Source organism: Triturus cristatus, chromosome 10, assembly GCF_964204655.1.
Source record: "Triturus cristatus chromosome 10, aTriCri1.1, whole genome shotgun sequence".
Lineage (NCBI taxonomy): Eukaryota > Metazoa > Chordata > Amphibia > Caudata > Salamandridae > Triturus > Triturus cristatus.
This window is the reverse complement of record NC_140593.1, coordinates 1,025,943,251-1,025,956,135: the sequence shown is the minus strand read 5'-3', so window position 1 is coordinate 1,025,956,135 and position 12,885 is coordinate 1,025,943,251. Positions and strand designations below refer to the sequence as shown.

Here is a 12,885-nt window from a genome sequence, read left to right as displayed (position 1 = left end):
TTTCAAATCCTTTGCACTTGACTTCTTACAAGTTAATAGCTAATTGTACTGTGTTGTAATTGCATTGCACACTGCCTCCTACGGTACCCCTGGGGTCCCTGAAGTGCTTGCTGGTGCACTGGTAGGAAGTTGCTCCATTTTGTGTGCTTGGTCGGAAGAATGAGGATTTGGGATGCAGCCTGTGGGGAAAGCATGAGGATGCTGCGACTGAGGACCAGAGGGGTGCTCCTATCATGTCATACAGACCATGTAGCTGTGCCTAAGCATGAGATGGAGAATTGTATCACTCTCAGACTAGAGAGGCCCAGCAGTCAGAGGCTTACTCGGATGAGGTGCCTGGGTACAGACTCAGAACCCTGCCAGGCAACAGGCAACATGCAGTAAATCGCTGCCTAGTCAGTGCTTTTCCTTTTTAAAAGGGAAAGAAAACGTGTTTTATTACAAACAAAACTAAATACCGAGCAGACATTAACTATATATTATATATAATATTAGATGGAAAGACTTAAAGGGTCACACAATCTGGAGTGGGGGTGCAAATAAAGAACGGTCATAATGATCAAGTAACCCCCTGAATGCACCCTAGTCCTTCTATGCTCGAGGCCCCTCTAATACTCTGTGCACAAGCAGGACCTAAACTCAAACATACCCTTCCCTTTGTGTCTAAAATACCAGTGGGGGATGCATTATTAAAACATCAATGGACCAGCTTTATCATGTTGTCACCATATTGAAAAAATGCAGAATATCATTAGCTCTTCCCTTACGAGTTTCAATTACTTAACAACACAGGTGTTACTAAAAGTATACACTTAATACAATTTTCATCAGTATCAGTAATATGCAGTGAACCACTCTCCTCCTGCCTGGGCTATCTTCCCTCTATCCTTCTATCTATTATTTCCTTTCTTTCCTCTAATAAAACCATACGATCAGCAGCTTCTTGTGATGGCCACCTACCAGTCAGTTCCTCGTAATCCTCTGTACAAACATCATTAAAACGCACATTTCCACAACATACTGTCTACAACTACACACACTATCTACAGTACACACAGTTTCTTCCCACTGTAAACTATTGTAATGGCTTTTACTGCCTTTTAGGTTACCCTCACGGGAATCAATCAATCAGAACATTTGTAATGCGCACTACTCACCCGTGCGGGTCTCAAGGTGCTGGGGGGGGTAGGGATGATGCTACTGCTCGAATAGCCAGATCTTGAGTAGTCGCCTGAAGATTAGTAGGTCCTGCGTCTGCCGTAGGAGGGTGGGGAGGGTGTTCCAGGTCTTCACGGCGAGGTGGGAGAATGATCTGCCGCCGGAGGTCGCTCTTCGGATGCAGGGGGGCGGCAGCGAGGTCAGCGGAGCGGAGCTGGCGGTTGGGGGTGTAGAATGTGAGTCGTCTGTTGAGGTATGCTGGTCCGGTGTTGTGGAGTGCCTTGTGTGCGTGGGTGAGGAGCTTGAAGGTGAACCTCTTGCTGAAGGGGAAGCCAGTGCAGGTCCCTCAGGTGGGGTGTGATGTGGCTGCGGTGGGGGATGTCGAGGATCAGGCGTGCAGAGGTGTTCTGCTGACGAGGGCCTGGGTGACCGTTCTTCTTGTTTCGGTGGGGATCCACCTGTAGATCTTGCGGAGCATGCGGAGGGTATTGAAGCAGGAGGACGAGACGGTGTTGACATACTTGGTCATGGAGAGTGTTGAGTCGTGGGTGAACCCCAGGTTGTGTGCGTAGTCGGTGGGTGTTGGTGCTGCTCCCAGTGTGGACGGCCACCAGCAGGAGTCGCCTAGGCCGGAGGGGTGGAGCCGAGGATAAGGACTTCCGTCTTGTCCGAGTTCAGTTTCAGACGGTTGTTCTTCATCCATTCGGCAACAGCTTCCATTCCTTCGTGAAGGTTGGTTTTGGCGGGGAGGGGGTCCTTGGTGATGGAGAGGATCAGTTGGGTGTGGTCAGCGTAAGAGAGGATGTTGAGGTTGTGAAGTTGGGCGACGTGTTTTTTCTTTCCTCTTTATATATTTATCTATACTTTACTCTTGTAAAACCCTTATAAAATAAATCTAAAATTTAAAAGAAATATGTAGTGAAATTAACTTTTGTTTTGCACATACTATTTAATAAACAATTCAAACTGTGATCATTTCAGTGTCAGAGTCCTAGTTCCACATTGAAACGGTTACCTAGTAATCACAGGGGACCTATCAATAAAGGCCCATGCATTCACAAACAACGTGAGAATAAGTCCCACCTCCAGGACTGCTTGAATCTGGTGTACATCTCTCCAGGGGTCTCACTGTGACCCAGAAGACTTGGGCTGAGTTGATTTTCTAAATAATGCAGGAAACTCGTACAGGCCACTCACTCTCCTGGCAGCCACCAGTGATGTTGAAGGCTTCTAGAGTGCCCCTTGTCATCCTAAGGCAGTATGGAAACCTGCATGCAAATTCCTTCCTTGGCCCTAATGGCTCACAGGGCTTGCCTTACAGCCCAGGAAATTCCTTTGTTGTTGATCTTTTATCTTTTCCCGTTTTATTCTTGGCTTTCCTTTTTAAACCATCTGCTCAGCTAAAGGTGGGTTACCCCGCCACCTTCAGGGTACCCACTACCAAGACCCTGATTCACAAAGACAAACCAACTCCTGGCCTGTCCTGGTAGCCTTCTTCCAGTGCTGGGCGGGTGAGCTCCTTTAACCCCTTGCGCACACACACCTTCCTGCATTCGGGCACTAGAGAGGAGAAGTGAGGGCAGCTCAATCTGGCAGCCTAGGAAGTTTCTGTCTTTAGAGGGCCAACAGGGACTGGCCAGAGAACTCCCCAGGCAGGGATGCTTTGCTGGCAGTTCTCCCACCTATACTACACAGGGACACAGTATCCCCACTGTTAGATGACACTGTGTGCTACATCGTGATGTAGACACTACTCACGATCTGTCAGACTTGCTCAGTTTGTTTACTCTGGCATTCAGGGATCCTGCTAGGTGACTCATGATCAGAAAGGTGCATGACGCTCCAACCTCCTCCGTAAGCGCAGTGCCTCGTGACGCAGGACCCTATTCCACCCTGCTTGTTGCCATATCACGTGGCTGTGGTGATGCCTGCGGTAACCTGTACCAGCCTCACCTTGATGAACAGCAGGAAGGCCTTCAGAGCCAGACAAACAGTTTGGAACTGCAGAAGACTAATGTGGAGCTGGTGTTCTCCACAGCCCAGCAGATGCACCAGCTTTACCACCATCAGCTCTGGGTGGAGGAGGGAGGGGTGCCTGCCACCGGACCAGTTGCGTTCAAGCAGCCACCACTGCAAATCTAGAGCCATCCCTTTCAAGACCTGGATGGCATCGGCCAGAGTGCCATGATGTTGGCCCTCTGGAACTTTAAATTCCATTGCAAAGTTGTGTGCGCCACTTGGCACGGTTGATGAGGGGAATGCACATAGGTGAGGCCAAAAAGCTCGATGCTGCTGTCTCACTGCGATGCAGGACTGAGCCTGAAACATTAGGATCATAGCCCGTATATCCCGGACTAGATGCAGCAGACGAAAAGCCCTGAGCTCCACTATTTTCATGATTGCTCAAATGAATGAAAGCCTCTGCGAGGGTATCAGGTGGGACTTCGGCATACTAGGAGTCTGCTGACCTCTAGAGGTGGTCCATGACTGACTGGGGCAAGTCTGCTCTAATCAGTCCGTCATTGAGGTATGGGAATACTGGTATTCCGGACTTCTGAAGATGCACTGCACCCACTACTATCACTTACTTTAACATCCGATGGGAGAAAGTGAGGCTCGCACAAAGCAGAGATCCAAAGAGCACTCAGTTCAAAATTCACACATTTGGAGGTGGGGGATTAAACAGGTCAGAACCCACTTCCTAATACATGACCCAACGAGCTAAGACTAGTTGAAGAATCTAGCCATTGCCTTAGTTGTTCCTCTCTAGCAAGCTGTCACAGCTAGGAATGGGCTATGGTTATACATATCACTTGCCATTTGTATGCAGCCACAGGTATCCCAACCAGAACTCCTAACACCAAGGAGCACACGCCACAGCTAACTGTACGGACACTCGTCCCCATGCAAATCTAAACTACACTAAGAACCCACATTGTTCTACGTCAGATTTATACAGGACTCTCAGCGCCTTCACATGCCAACCAGGCCAAGGCACATCCTTACCACTGATCGTGCAAATCAGTTGTGATCAAGCCTCTTCTGGCACGGGCTCAGATCCTGAGCACTGATACTGTCATGTATTACGGCTGTTAAATATGTCATAAGGATCACTGCCTGTTCTCACTCTGGGGAATGCACAATCACAGCACCATCATTAGTATCTATGTTCCTCCTCTGGGAGAGCAATAGGGCACCTTCAAATTCTTCAGATTCTAACCAGACCCTGTAGTTCACACACTACCACTTCGAGTTCCAATGTGGTGTCATTACACAAAGCAGCAGACAAGCTAAGTTAATTTCTTCCCTAGTTTCCACTGACACAGTCTCAGAAGTCATGCAGGAAAGGTTCTTTCAGGGACCCTTCACCATCAGGTGCGGGAGTCCAGCCACTCCCACCTCCTCATTATCGGAGTCAATGCAGCCTAAATTTCCAGTTCCATGCCAACTACCGGATCACAGACCCTCCTCCTCCGCACACAGACTGGGATCTCTTGTTGTCACCACGCTAGTGCTCCCCTCCATGAATAACCACCCACACATTTTGTGAGGTACTGCAGACACAGACAAACCCTGGGCTCTTGGCGTGGTTCACCTGGGAGACAGCAAAGTCTAACACTTCGACCTCAAATGTCACCCACCATCACAGTGGCTTCTATGGGCCTTTGGGCAAGGTTAAGTGGCTTGAAAGAGGAGTGTCTTGGATTACATAACAAATGTTTGTAATGAAGGGCTGAGGTGTAATCATCAAGTAAATGTAGTAGCACTTTGGCTCCTGCCTTTTGTTTTCTTAATAGTGTTTATAATAGGCTGAGTAGTTTTCAAGGCAAAGCAATAGCATTAGGGCAATAGTGGCCACCAAAACAATGAAAATGGTGTCACATAGTTCACCTGATGAAGCAGGTACTTATGGCAACTTCATTTACGCGTGGCTCAAAGGACAGGTTCATAATCACAAAGTAGTTTCTTACTTCAGCGGATTGCAACTGAGGTGGCCCACAGATGGTTGCAGGGTGTTAATGCTCATATTTTTCACAGATGAGGACCTCGGTTTTAGATTATCTAAGATTCAGGCAGTTGATTAATGTTCACTGGCCCACTGCTCGTAGTCATGTCTTTAGGCCAGAGGAATGCAACTCTTTAGAATTTTCTTGCTTGAGGAATATCCAAGTGATGTGTGCACTGATGTAGCAGGTTAAGTTAAAGGAATTCCTGAGGTCTGGTAATGAGCTGAAATAACTGGCGAACAAGAACAGAGAGATGATAGAACCTTGCGACACACTGGAGACAGAATAGCACAATGTTAAATAGTATGATGGGAGTGAAATAATGCTCAAGTAGTCATGTTGGAGAATATCCAATTGAGGACGGTTCTTTGAACGAAGAGAACTTCTGGCTTCAATAGTGGGGTTGACTATTGGAATATATCAAATATGAGAGAGAGGATCCAATGTAATAACGTAGCAATTCAATTTCAATTCATTCTGCAGGTCATCCCCAGAGGAGATTAAGGCAGATTTGTTTCCGCTAGCAGGATTGATCCCAGTATTCTTCCAGCCAGAGACAGATATGAATGAAGGCTGCTCATTCTTTCAGTTTACAAAGAATGACTCACTTGAGATTGGTCAACAACTGGCCAGGTCTACTGGATCAAGGATAAGCTTCTTCTATTATCAACAAGACCAAGAATGTCTTGAGGTCCCAAGGAAAAATCACCATGGCTATGGAGTTAATATGGTTTCTGGGACAGATGGCAGCGGTGGTGGTGGGCAGGAAATTCTTGAAAGCTAGAGTAGATCAATGGTGCACAAGGGATCCAACTGGATGAGTGATATTTTGGAGCTCTGTGGATTGTGTGGGAGTATTGTATAAAAAAAGGTCAGATTCTATGGTCTACCAGCTGACAGTTTCTTTGGTTTAGAAGTCTGTGGAGGGAGACTGCTGGATGAATTGCTCTATCGAAAGTTATTCAGGATTTTGCATTTCATGAAGAGGCGTTTGTAAGAGCAACAAAGAGGGCATCAAAGCGGGTCTGAGAGTTAGGGATCTTGTGAACAGGGAGTCCAGGTTACAAACTTCTGAGAGAATTTTGTGAAGGTCCTTTAATGAGGGTTTTTTCCTTTGGAGAACTAACAAGAAACCAGAGTTGTTTTCATTTTTAATGGTTAATGTAAATTCATCTGTGTCACTGTAAGTGGAGATCAGCATTGGTGTGATTAGTTTCCCTTCATTGATATTTTAGAGTTCTATTTTCTGTCTGCAGTGTCTTTATACTTCAGTTCAGCCATGGCATATTTGCTCAAGAGTACAGATCTGAGGAGGTCCTATAGAGTTATCAATCTTCTGAAGTCCTCACTTACCAGAATTGTTTCAGTGGCTAGGTAGCAAAGTGGCAGTCAGAGTGGATTGTGATGTAGAGCTTGCTCCAACATAAGAGGTCTTGTTAGTCTTTGTTTTTGTAATAGTGAGATTGGTGGGTAGGTTGAGGTTGAAACAGACGAGGCAGGGTGGTTCTAGAAGATGGAAGATTTCTAGTCACTGTGATGAGTTCTGGTGGGTAAAATATTGCTTTCACGGTGTCTCCTGCTGCGTGTGCCAGACAGACAACAACTTGAAAGAAGTTAAAAACCTCTTGTTTTGACAGAAGGATCTTGTTTGGCTGAGTTTTGGTAGGGCAAACTATAAGTTAAAATGTCTCAAGATGCAAAGGTTGTTTCTCAGGACAATTGCTGGTGAAGAATGTGGATTGAGGGGGTGGACCTCAGGAATGATGGTTGCTGTGTCATCACCTAGTCAGGTTTAATCAGTGAAAAGAAAGTCCAGGTTGGAGTCACAGAACCATATGGGAGTGCTTAGATTGTCCTTGATCATTGATGTGGGTTGCTGATGATGCAGCATAGTCAAGGGGAGTGATTGGCAATAGACAGTGTGAAGGGATAAAAGAGGAGAGATGTTTGGAAGGCCTGTACTTGAACTCCAAAAGATGTGGCTGGGAGATTAGAGAGAGGGAGGATCATGTGCTTGATTAGTAAGAGAAAAGAGATGGGAAATGTTAGGAGAGTAAAAAGAAGGGACAAGGATGGGAGGATGGTGGGGGGAGGAGAAAGAGGATAGGGGTGAGTGGTGCAAGTAAAGCCAAGTGATAGAAAAAGATTCAGGAAGGAACCTTTGTCCCTTGGGTCAGTGTGGTAGTGACAAGATGTGGATTATAGGGGGGGGATGTGGGAGTGTAGTGGAAATTATTAATTTTCTAATGGAGATTGAGGTGATGCAGGAGTGAGTAGGAGAAGACGAGATGAGAATGAGTATGACAGAGAGAATGGATGGGAAATAGGTAGGGGTTAGAGGATAAGGGTTTGGGCTGCTGGGGTCGGAGGTAGGGAGTAAGGAAAGAAACAGATAAGGAGAAGACAGGCAAGTATAGGGCTTGACAGGGGGTGGGGTGAGATGTTACATGGGGGTCAGGAAACCAGGCGGGGTCTGGTGGTTAGGGATGAGCGGTAAAGGGGAAGGTAGGAAAAGGAGTAGAAGATGGGCAGAGATGGACATTACCTCTCCAAGAAACAAAAGGGAATGTTGAAAGGATGGTAAGAGCTTTTTTAGTCAGTAAACGTTGGAGAGTCAAGATTTTTACTAATACCACAAATTATTGACATTCATTTGACCTAGTCTAGATGTGTGAATAGGGGATTTGAACTGGTCCAGATTACAACATACACTAGCCAGGCAACATCAAAAAGATCCTCCGCATTTATATAAAATGGAATGAGTCATATCTCTTGTACCGATAGGTGACAAAAAACTCTGTTTAAAGGTAGATGTGTGGTTGGGAGGGGAGGAGAAAGTTAATATTGTGCTATTTATTGCTGACACTATGGAACCGTATAGGGTCTTCTCCACTCACACACATATGAGAACCATAGATATATTTAACAAGGCCATACATTAACTTTCCATTTTTAAACGGTCAAATAAATCTTTAATTTTGAACAGAAAACTGTCCCTACCTTTATCTGATCCCATGAAAAGATTCTGTGGAAACAAAAAGTAGTTTGTATTTAGTAAACAAAGTCAACACTTTTTGTTGCATTGTCATTAGCCTTCACTGGAAAACTTGCACTTTTCACCTACAATAGAGAGCTTTTCGGTCGTGGTGTAGCGGGCAAGGATTTCACTTCGCTTGCTTGACCACGGCTGGAAGTCACTTCCAACAACATCTTCTTTGTCACGTTTCTTCTTTCCATTATCCTAAATGAAAAGATAAAGAAGGAATCTGTACCTCTATTACATATACTACAGCACCCACATAACAATGCACAAAGTATTAAATATGGTATTCCAGTAACTCTGCAAACATAATAATGACAGTGAAATGTTATTATCATTAGTATTACTGTTATAAAAACAGAAATGGCAACAGTTATTTATAACAGGCTACTGCAGTGCACTGATATGGTGCACTCACATAGTGAACAAAGTACTTCCAAGCTGTTACTCCACTAAATAAACACAGTGTGTGGGTTTTTACTGGTAACTAATTATTGTTTAATAAATCTTTTTATTTTAAAGTTTAAAAACAACATTGTGATGACAGCAAGTATCGTAGTACATAGCATTCAGAAATAGTACAACACTGACCAATTACCACATGCTTTCAGACTCTCATTATATTCCGTCCTCCCCGGCAATTTAGCATTTTTCAGCCAAATGATATATGTTTTTTTTAATTCAGCTCAATAGGATTAACTCGGTTAATAGGTGCACATAACATCCCCCTATATTCATCCCAATTTCCCCAAATTTTTATCCATTTATTTGAGCAGCCTCTGTTTTCATATACCACTTTTCCTGCCTCCATGCACCTCTATACGTCTATTTTCCAAACCTTTAGGGATGGAGTGGATGCCGCCCTCCACATCTAGCTATGTTACATTTGGCCACCATAAAGCCCAGCATCACCCAGAGTGGACCCTTACTGTTCAGGTCTGTTTCAGCCCCAATATTTAACAGGCACCATTTAGTAGACACTGACATTGCACCCCGCACACATTCATAAGACAGGTCGTCACTGCCCCCAATAATTCTGGAACGCCAGGCAGCCCATATCATATGGATAAATGTGCCCTCCCAGCCACAATCTCTGGGGCACTCCACCGACTCACCCCTGCCAATTTTAACCATTGTTGTGCAGACATAATAGGACCTGTGTAAAATGTATTGTAGTACGAGTCGAAATCCTGAGCACACAGCTACCTCCCTTGGGGATGCAATTGCCTCCTGCCATTCATCATCTTCGAAACTCCTCACAACCCACCCAGTTTTCTCGGAGTCGAGTCAAGTGTTCCGGGGAGTTATATAACAGTTTGTGGTAGGTTAGTGAGATCGTTTTTCTCACCATATAATCATCCAGCAGCCTGTCTTCCAGTGGGGAGAACTCTGGAAGCTCCTCTCCCTTTGGCAGTGCCTTGTGTAGGGTATGACTAATCTGTAGATAGCGATATGCCTCTGTGTGTGCCAACAGGTAGTCCTTTTGTGGTTCTGCAAAGGATATCATCTCCCCATGTGCCTACAAATCCCACACTCTTGACAGGCCTATTAGGTCCCATTTGTTGAAGCCCCACTGTCTGGCTAATGTACCAAGTTTCGCCACGTCCCACAGCGGGGTAGCACGGGTGATCTTACCCTGCCAACCTAGTGCCGTTCGTGCTGTGTGCCATACTTGAAGTGTAACTGAAGTCGTGGTTGAGAACGAATTGAGGCGCCTCCCCCAGTATATCGCTCTCAGTTAGCCCCCAGGTTGAATGTTTCCCCTGTCTATTCTAAAAGCGGGTTCATCCCCAGGAAGATGTACCCAATGATTGGCGGCTGGAAGATGGGCCATCCAGTAGCATTTCTGAAGGGCTGGAAGTGCTAATCCGCTGTGGGGGAGCGTTTTTAAATACATAATTTGTTTTTTAGAGCGTGACGTAGACCACAGAAACAGAAGACAGACATTAAATAGTAATATGATTTGTGTTGCTGTCAGTGTGATGTTCATAAAAGTTTGATACTGTTGGTACTGTTGATACTATTGGCTTTGATATTGTTATTTGGCTGCCTTGTGGCTGAAATTATTAATTTGCTGCATTTGCTATTTACAGTGGAAAATGCTACATCAACATGTGTCATGGCTTGTTGCTGTACACACCGGCCAGTGACCTCTTTTCTGTGTAGCGGAAGATGCCCGGAACCAAGCACTTCAAAGCTTGCCTTCTTTAATGTCCACTCAGCAATACGTTGATGTTCCTACAGAGGGGCGTGTTTACTTGTAGGCAGTAAACAACTGCTAGCAACAGTGATGGATATAAAGCAATGGGGTAGCCCGGTCTACTGCAGAACCTGGGGATTACTAATATACGTGAAACAGTGGTTCTGCCACTCTTAAAAATCTAAAGAACATTTTCACAAGTATGTCTCTCCAAATGGATGAGAACAACCAACAAATGAAAGAAAAAGACCTTTTGTCCAAACCAAACAGCGCAAAACTCGCGTCTTGTATTCAACGATATATTTTTATGTTTTTTTTAAAAAATCAGTGTGAACGCATTACGTTACATATATTTACATACACACAGATTAGTTCTTTTGAACTAACATTTAGGACTACAAAGTGCACACACATTGAAATATTTACATGTCACAAAACATTCCACAGAATACATGAACATATAATACATAGAAAAATTATATTTAAACCGTGCGAAATGAAGAAAAAAGAAAATATCAACCCAGTAAGCGATTAATCAAATAAATGGTTTAGTATCCTGGGTGATTCTCAAAACTTGATATTAAAGCGTCGACGTTTCGACCCCTGAAAAAACGCAATATTTTAAACGTCTTAGTGGGGTCTTCCTCGGGACTAACTGGAAAGTCTGTGTGTAGTCTTTGGGGGCGGTTTTCACCCTTAGTGGCACTGCAGTCTCATTCACGTGCCGTTAATGATATGCTTACTTCAAGGATAAATTGGATATACCATTCCTCCGGCGTCAAGTGCACGGGAATCCATGTGGATCTCTGGTTAAAACTCAGATGGTGGGTCCCGGGGGATTCCAGTCTCTTCCCCAGGCCTTTCTATTCACTTCAAAGGCTCATAAGTCGCCTTTGGAAACTGGGAAATTAAAGTTTCTTTTCTAAAACAGAGCGACGGGCAACCGTCGTCCTCTGTGATCTGTTGGTAAACGTTGACGGTTTAATATCAAGTGTTGAGAATCACCCAGGATACTAAACCATTTATTTGATTAATCACTTACTGGGTTGATATTTTCTTTTTTCTTCATTTCGCACTGTGTTGAAATATAATTTTTCTATGTAGTATATGTTCATGTATTCTGTGGAAAATATTTAAAGATCATGTCGAGTCTGGAGGTTTATTTATCTGTATGTATTTATATAGTATTTCTGTATAGTATTTATATAGTATCACCAAAAAAGGCGGCAGTAAGCAGCACAGGGTCAAAGGCTCAATGACTGATTGAAGGAGCAGCTGGGTTCTGAGACCGGGAGTGGACTGTTACTCCTTCGTGAAAAAGAAATTCCCTAAAAAGGTGTGTTTTCAGCTGTTTGCAAAACTGGAATAGGGTTAGATCAATCTCTTCATCTCCAGTCTGATAGTGTCCTGGCTGTAGGCGAGTCGAGAGAACCAAAATAAACTACTAAACTGTTAAACTACAATGTACGCCCTAAAAAAGAAAATCCACGTATAGATTAAAGGCGTAGGTACAATTAATAGACTAGAAAGTTAAAAACAATTGTATTAAAAAAAATAAGTTCATTGGGAATATGAATACTAATAGGCTTTGGAATTTGGGTTAACAGAGTATAATTTATTTTTTCGGTGGAGTTTTACGTAACTAGCATCAGTAACACAAAGAGCGGATCTGCATTACCATGTGAGTTGCAGCAGTGATGGGTTCAGCTGTAGCTGCAAATATTGAGAGAGGATCTGTTCCATCCAGCACAGTACTCAAAGGGTCTGCCACTGAGGAGGAGGAGGAAGACGATGTAGACGAAGTGCTTCCTTTACGTCCTAATTTCTTGGTCTTGGAATCCGTCACCTGGGAAGACAACAAAATACAATGATCCAGCTCCTACTTCTTAGCTTTTCCAAGACAGAACCAGCACCAACATACAAGCTTGTCCTTAGATTCAAAGTGTGACATGTATTTCAGAAACCTGCAGTTGCGGGTACCATTCTGGGGCTCATTAAGGGTACTTAGTGAAGTACACATTTAAAATGGTGACTTTATTTGAGACATTTTATGGCCGTTATAGCACAGACTGTTTCAGGGAGCATTAAAACCAAGATAACAAATGATAAAAGGCATCATCACACTAGGACTCTTTCCAGTTGGACAATATTTGAATATGCATGACCTCTGCTTCAACATTACAAGGCGGCCTAACCCACATATACAGACTATGTTTTCAACCAAAAACAGATACAGAGAAACCAAAGCATACCTTTTGCCCCTGGTCATGCCCACTCTAATCCCCTTCAATGTTTCAATTTAAAGAACCAAACCTCTTACGGCTTGATGCGGAAGTCCATGTAGCAGGATGGGTTTGGGGCTGCGATACCACACACACAGTTTACAAAGTTTATGATTTTGACCAAAATAAAATGTTTTTTTTCCTGAACTGCAGAGAGAATCCCAGTGCTCCAATCCTATGCCCCCTTTAGAAAAAGGG

The 12,885-nt window shown here is 44.1% G+C and overlaps 1 protein-coding gene across 2 annotated transcripts in view; it reads right to left on the bottom strand.

The window, feature by feature from the left end:
* Positions 1 to 12,885, bottom strand: part of VPS35L (VPS35 endosomal protein sorting factor like) — a 476,592-nt gene that overhangs the window by 385,306 nt on the left and 78,401 nt on the right. For both annotated transcript variants that reach the window (XM_085629064.1, XM_085629063.1), the window contains 3 exons: positions 12,084 to 12,251; positions 8,290 to 8,406; positions 8,166 to 8,190 (listed from right to left, as the gene is read on the bottom strand). In XM_085629064.1, the coding sequence (XP_085485190.1) occupies positions 8,166 to 8,190; positions 8,290 to 8,406; positions 12,084 to 12,251 (310 nt within the window). The remainder of the gene's footprint in view (positions 1 to 8,165; positions 8,191 to 8,289; positions 8,407 to 12,083; positions 12,252 to 12,885) is intronic.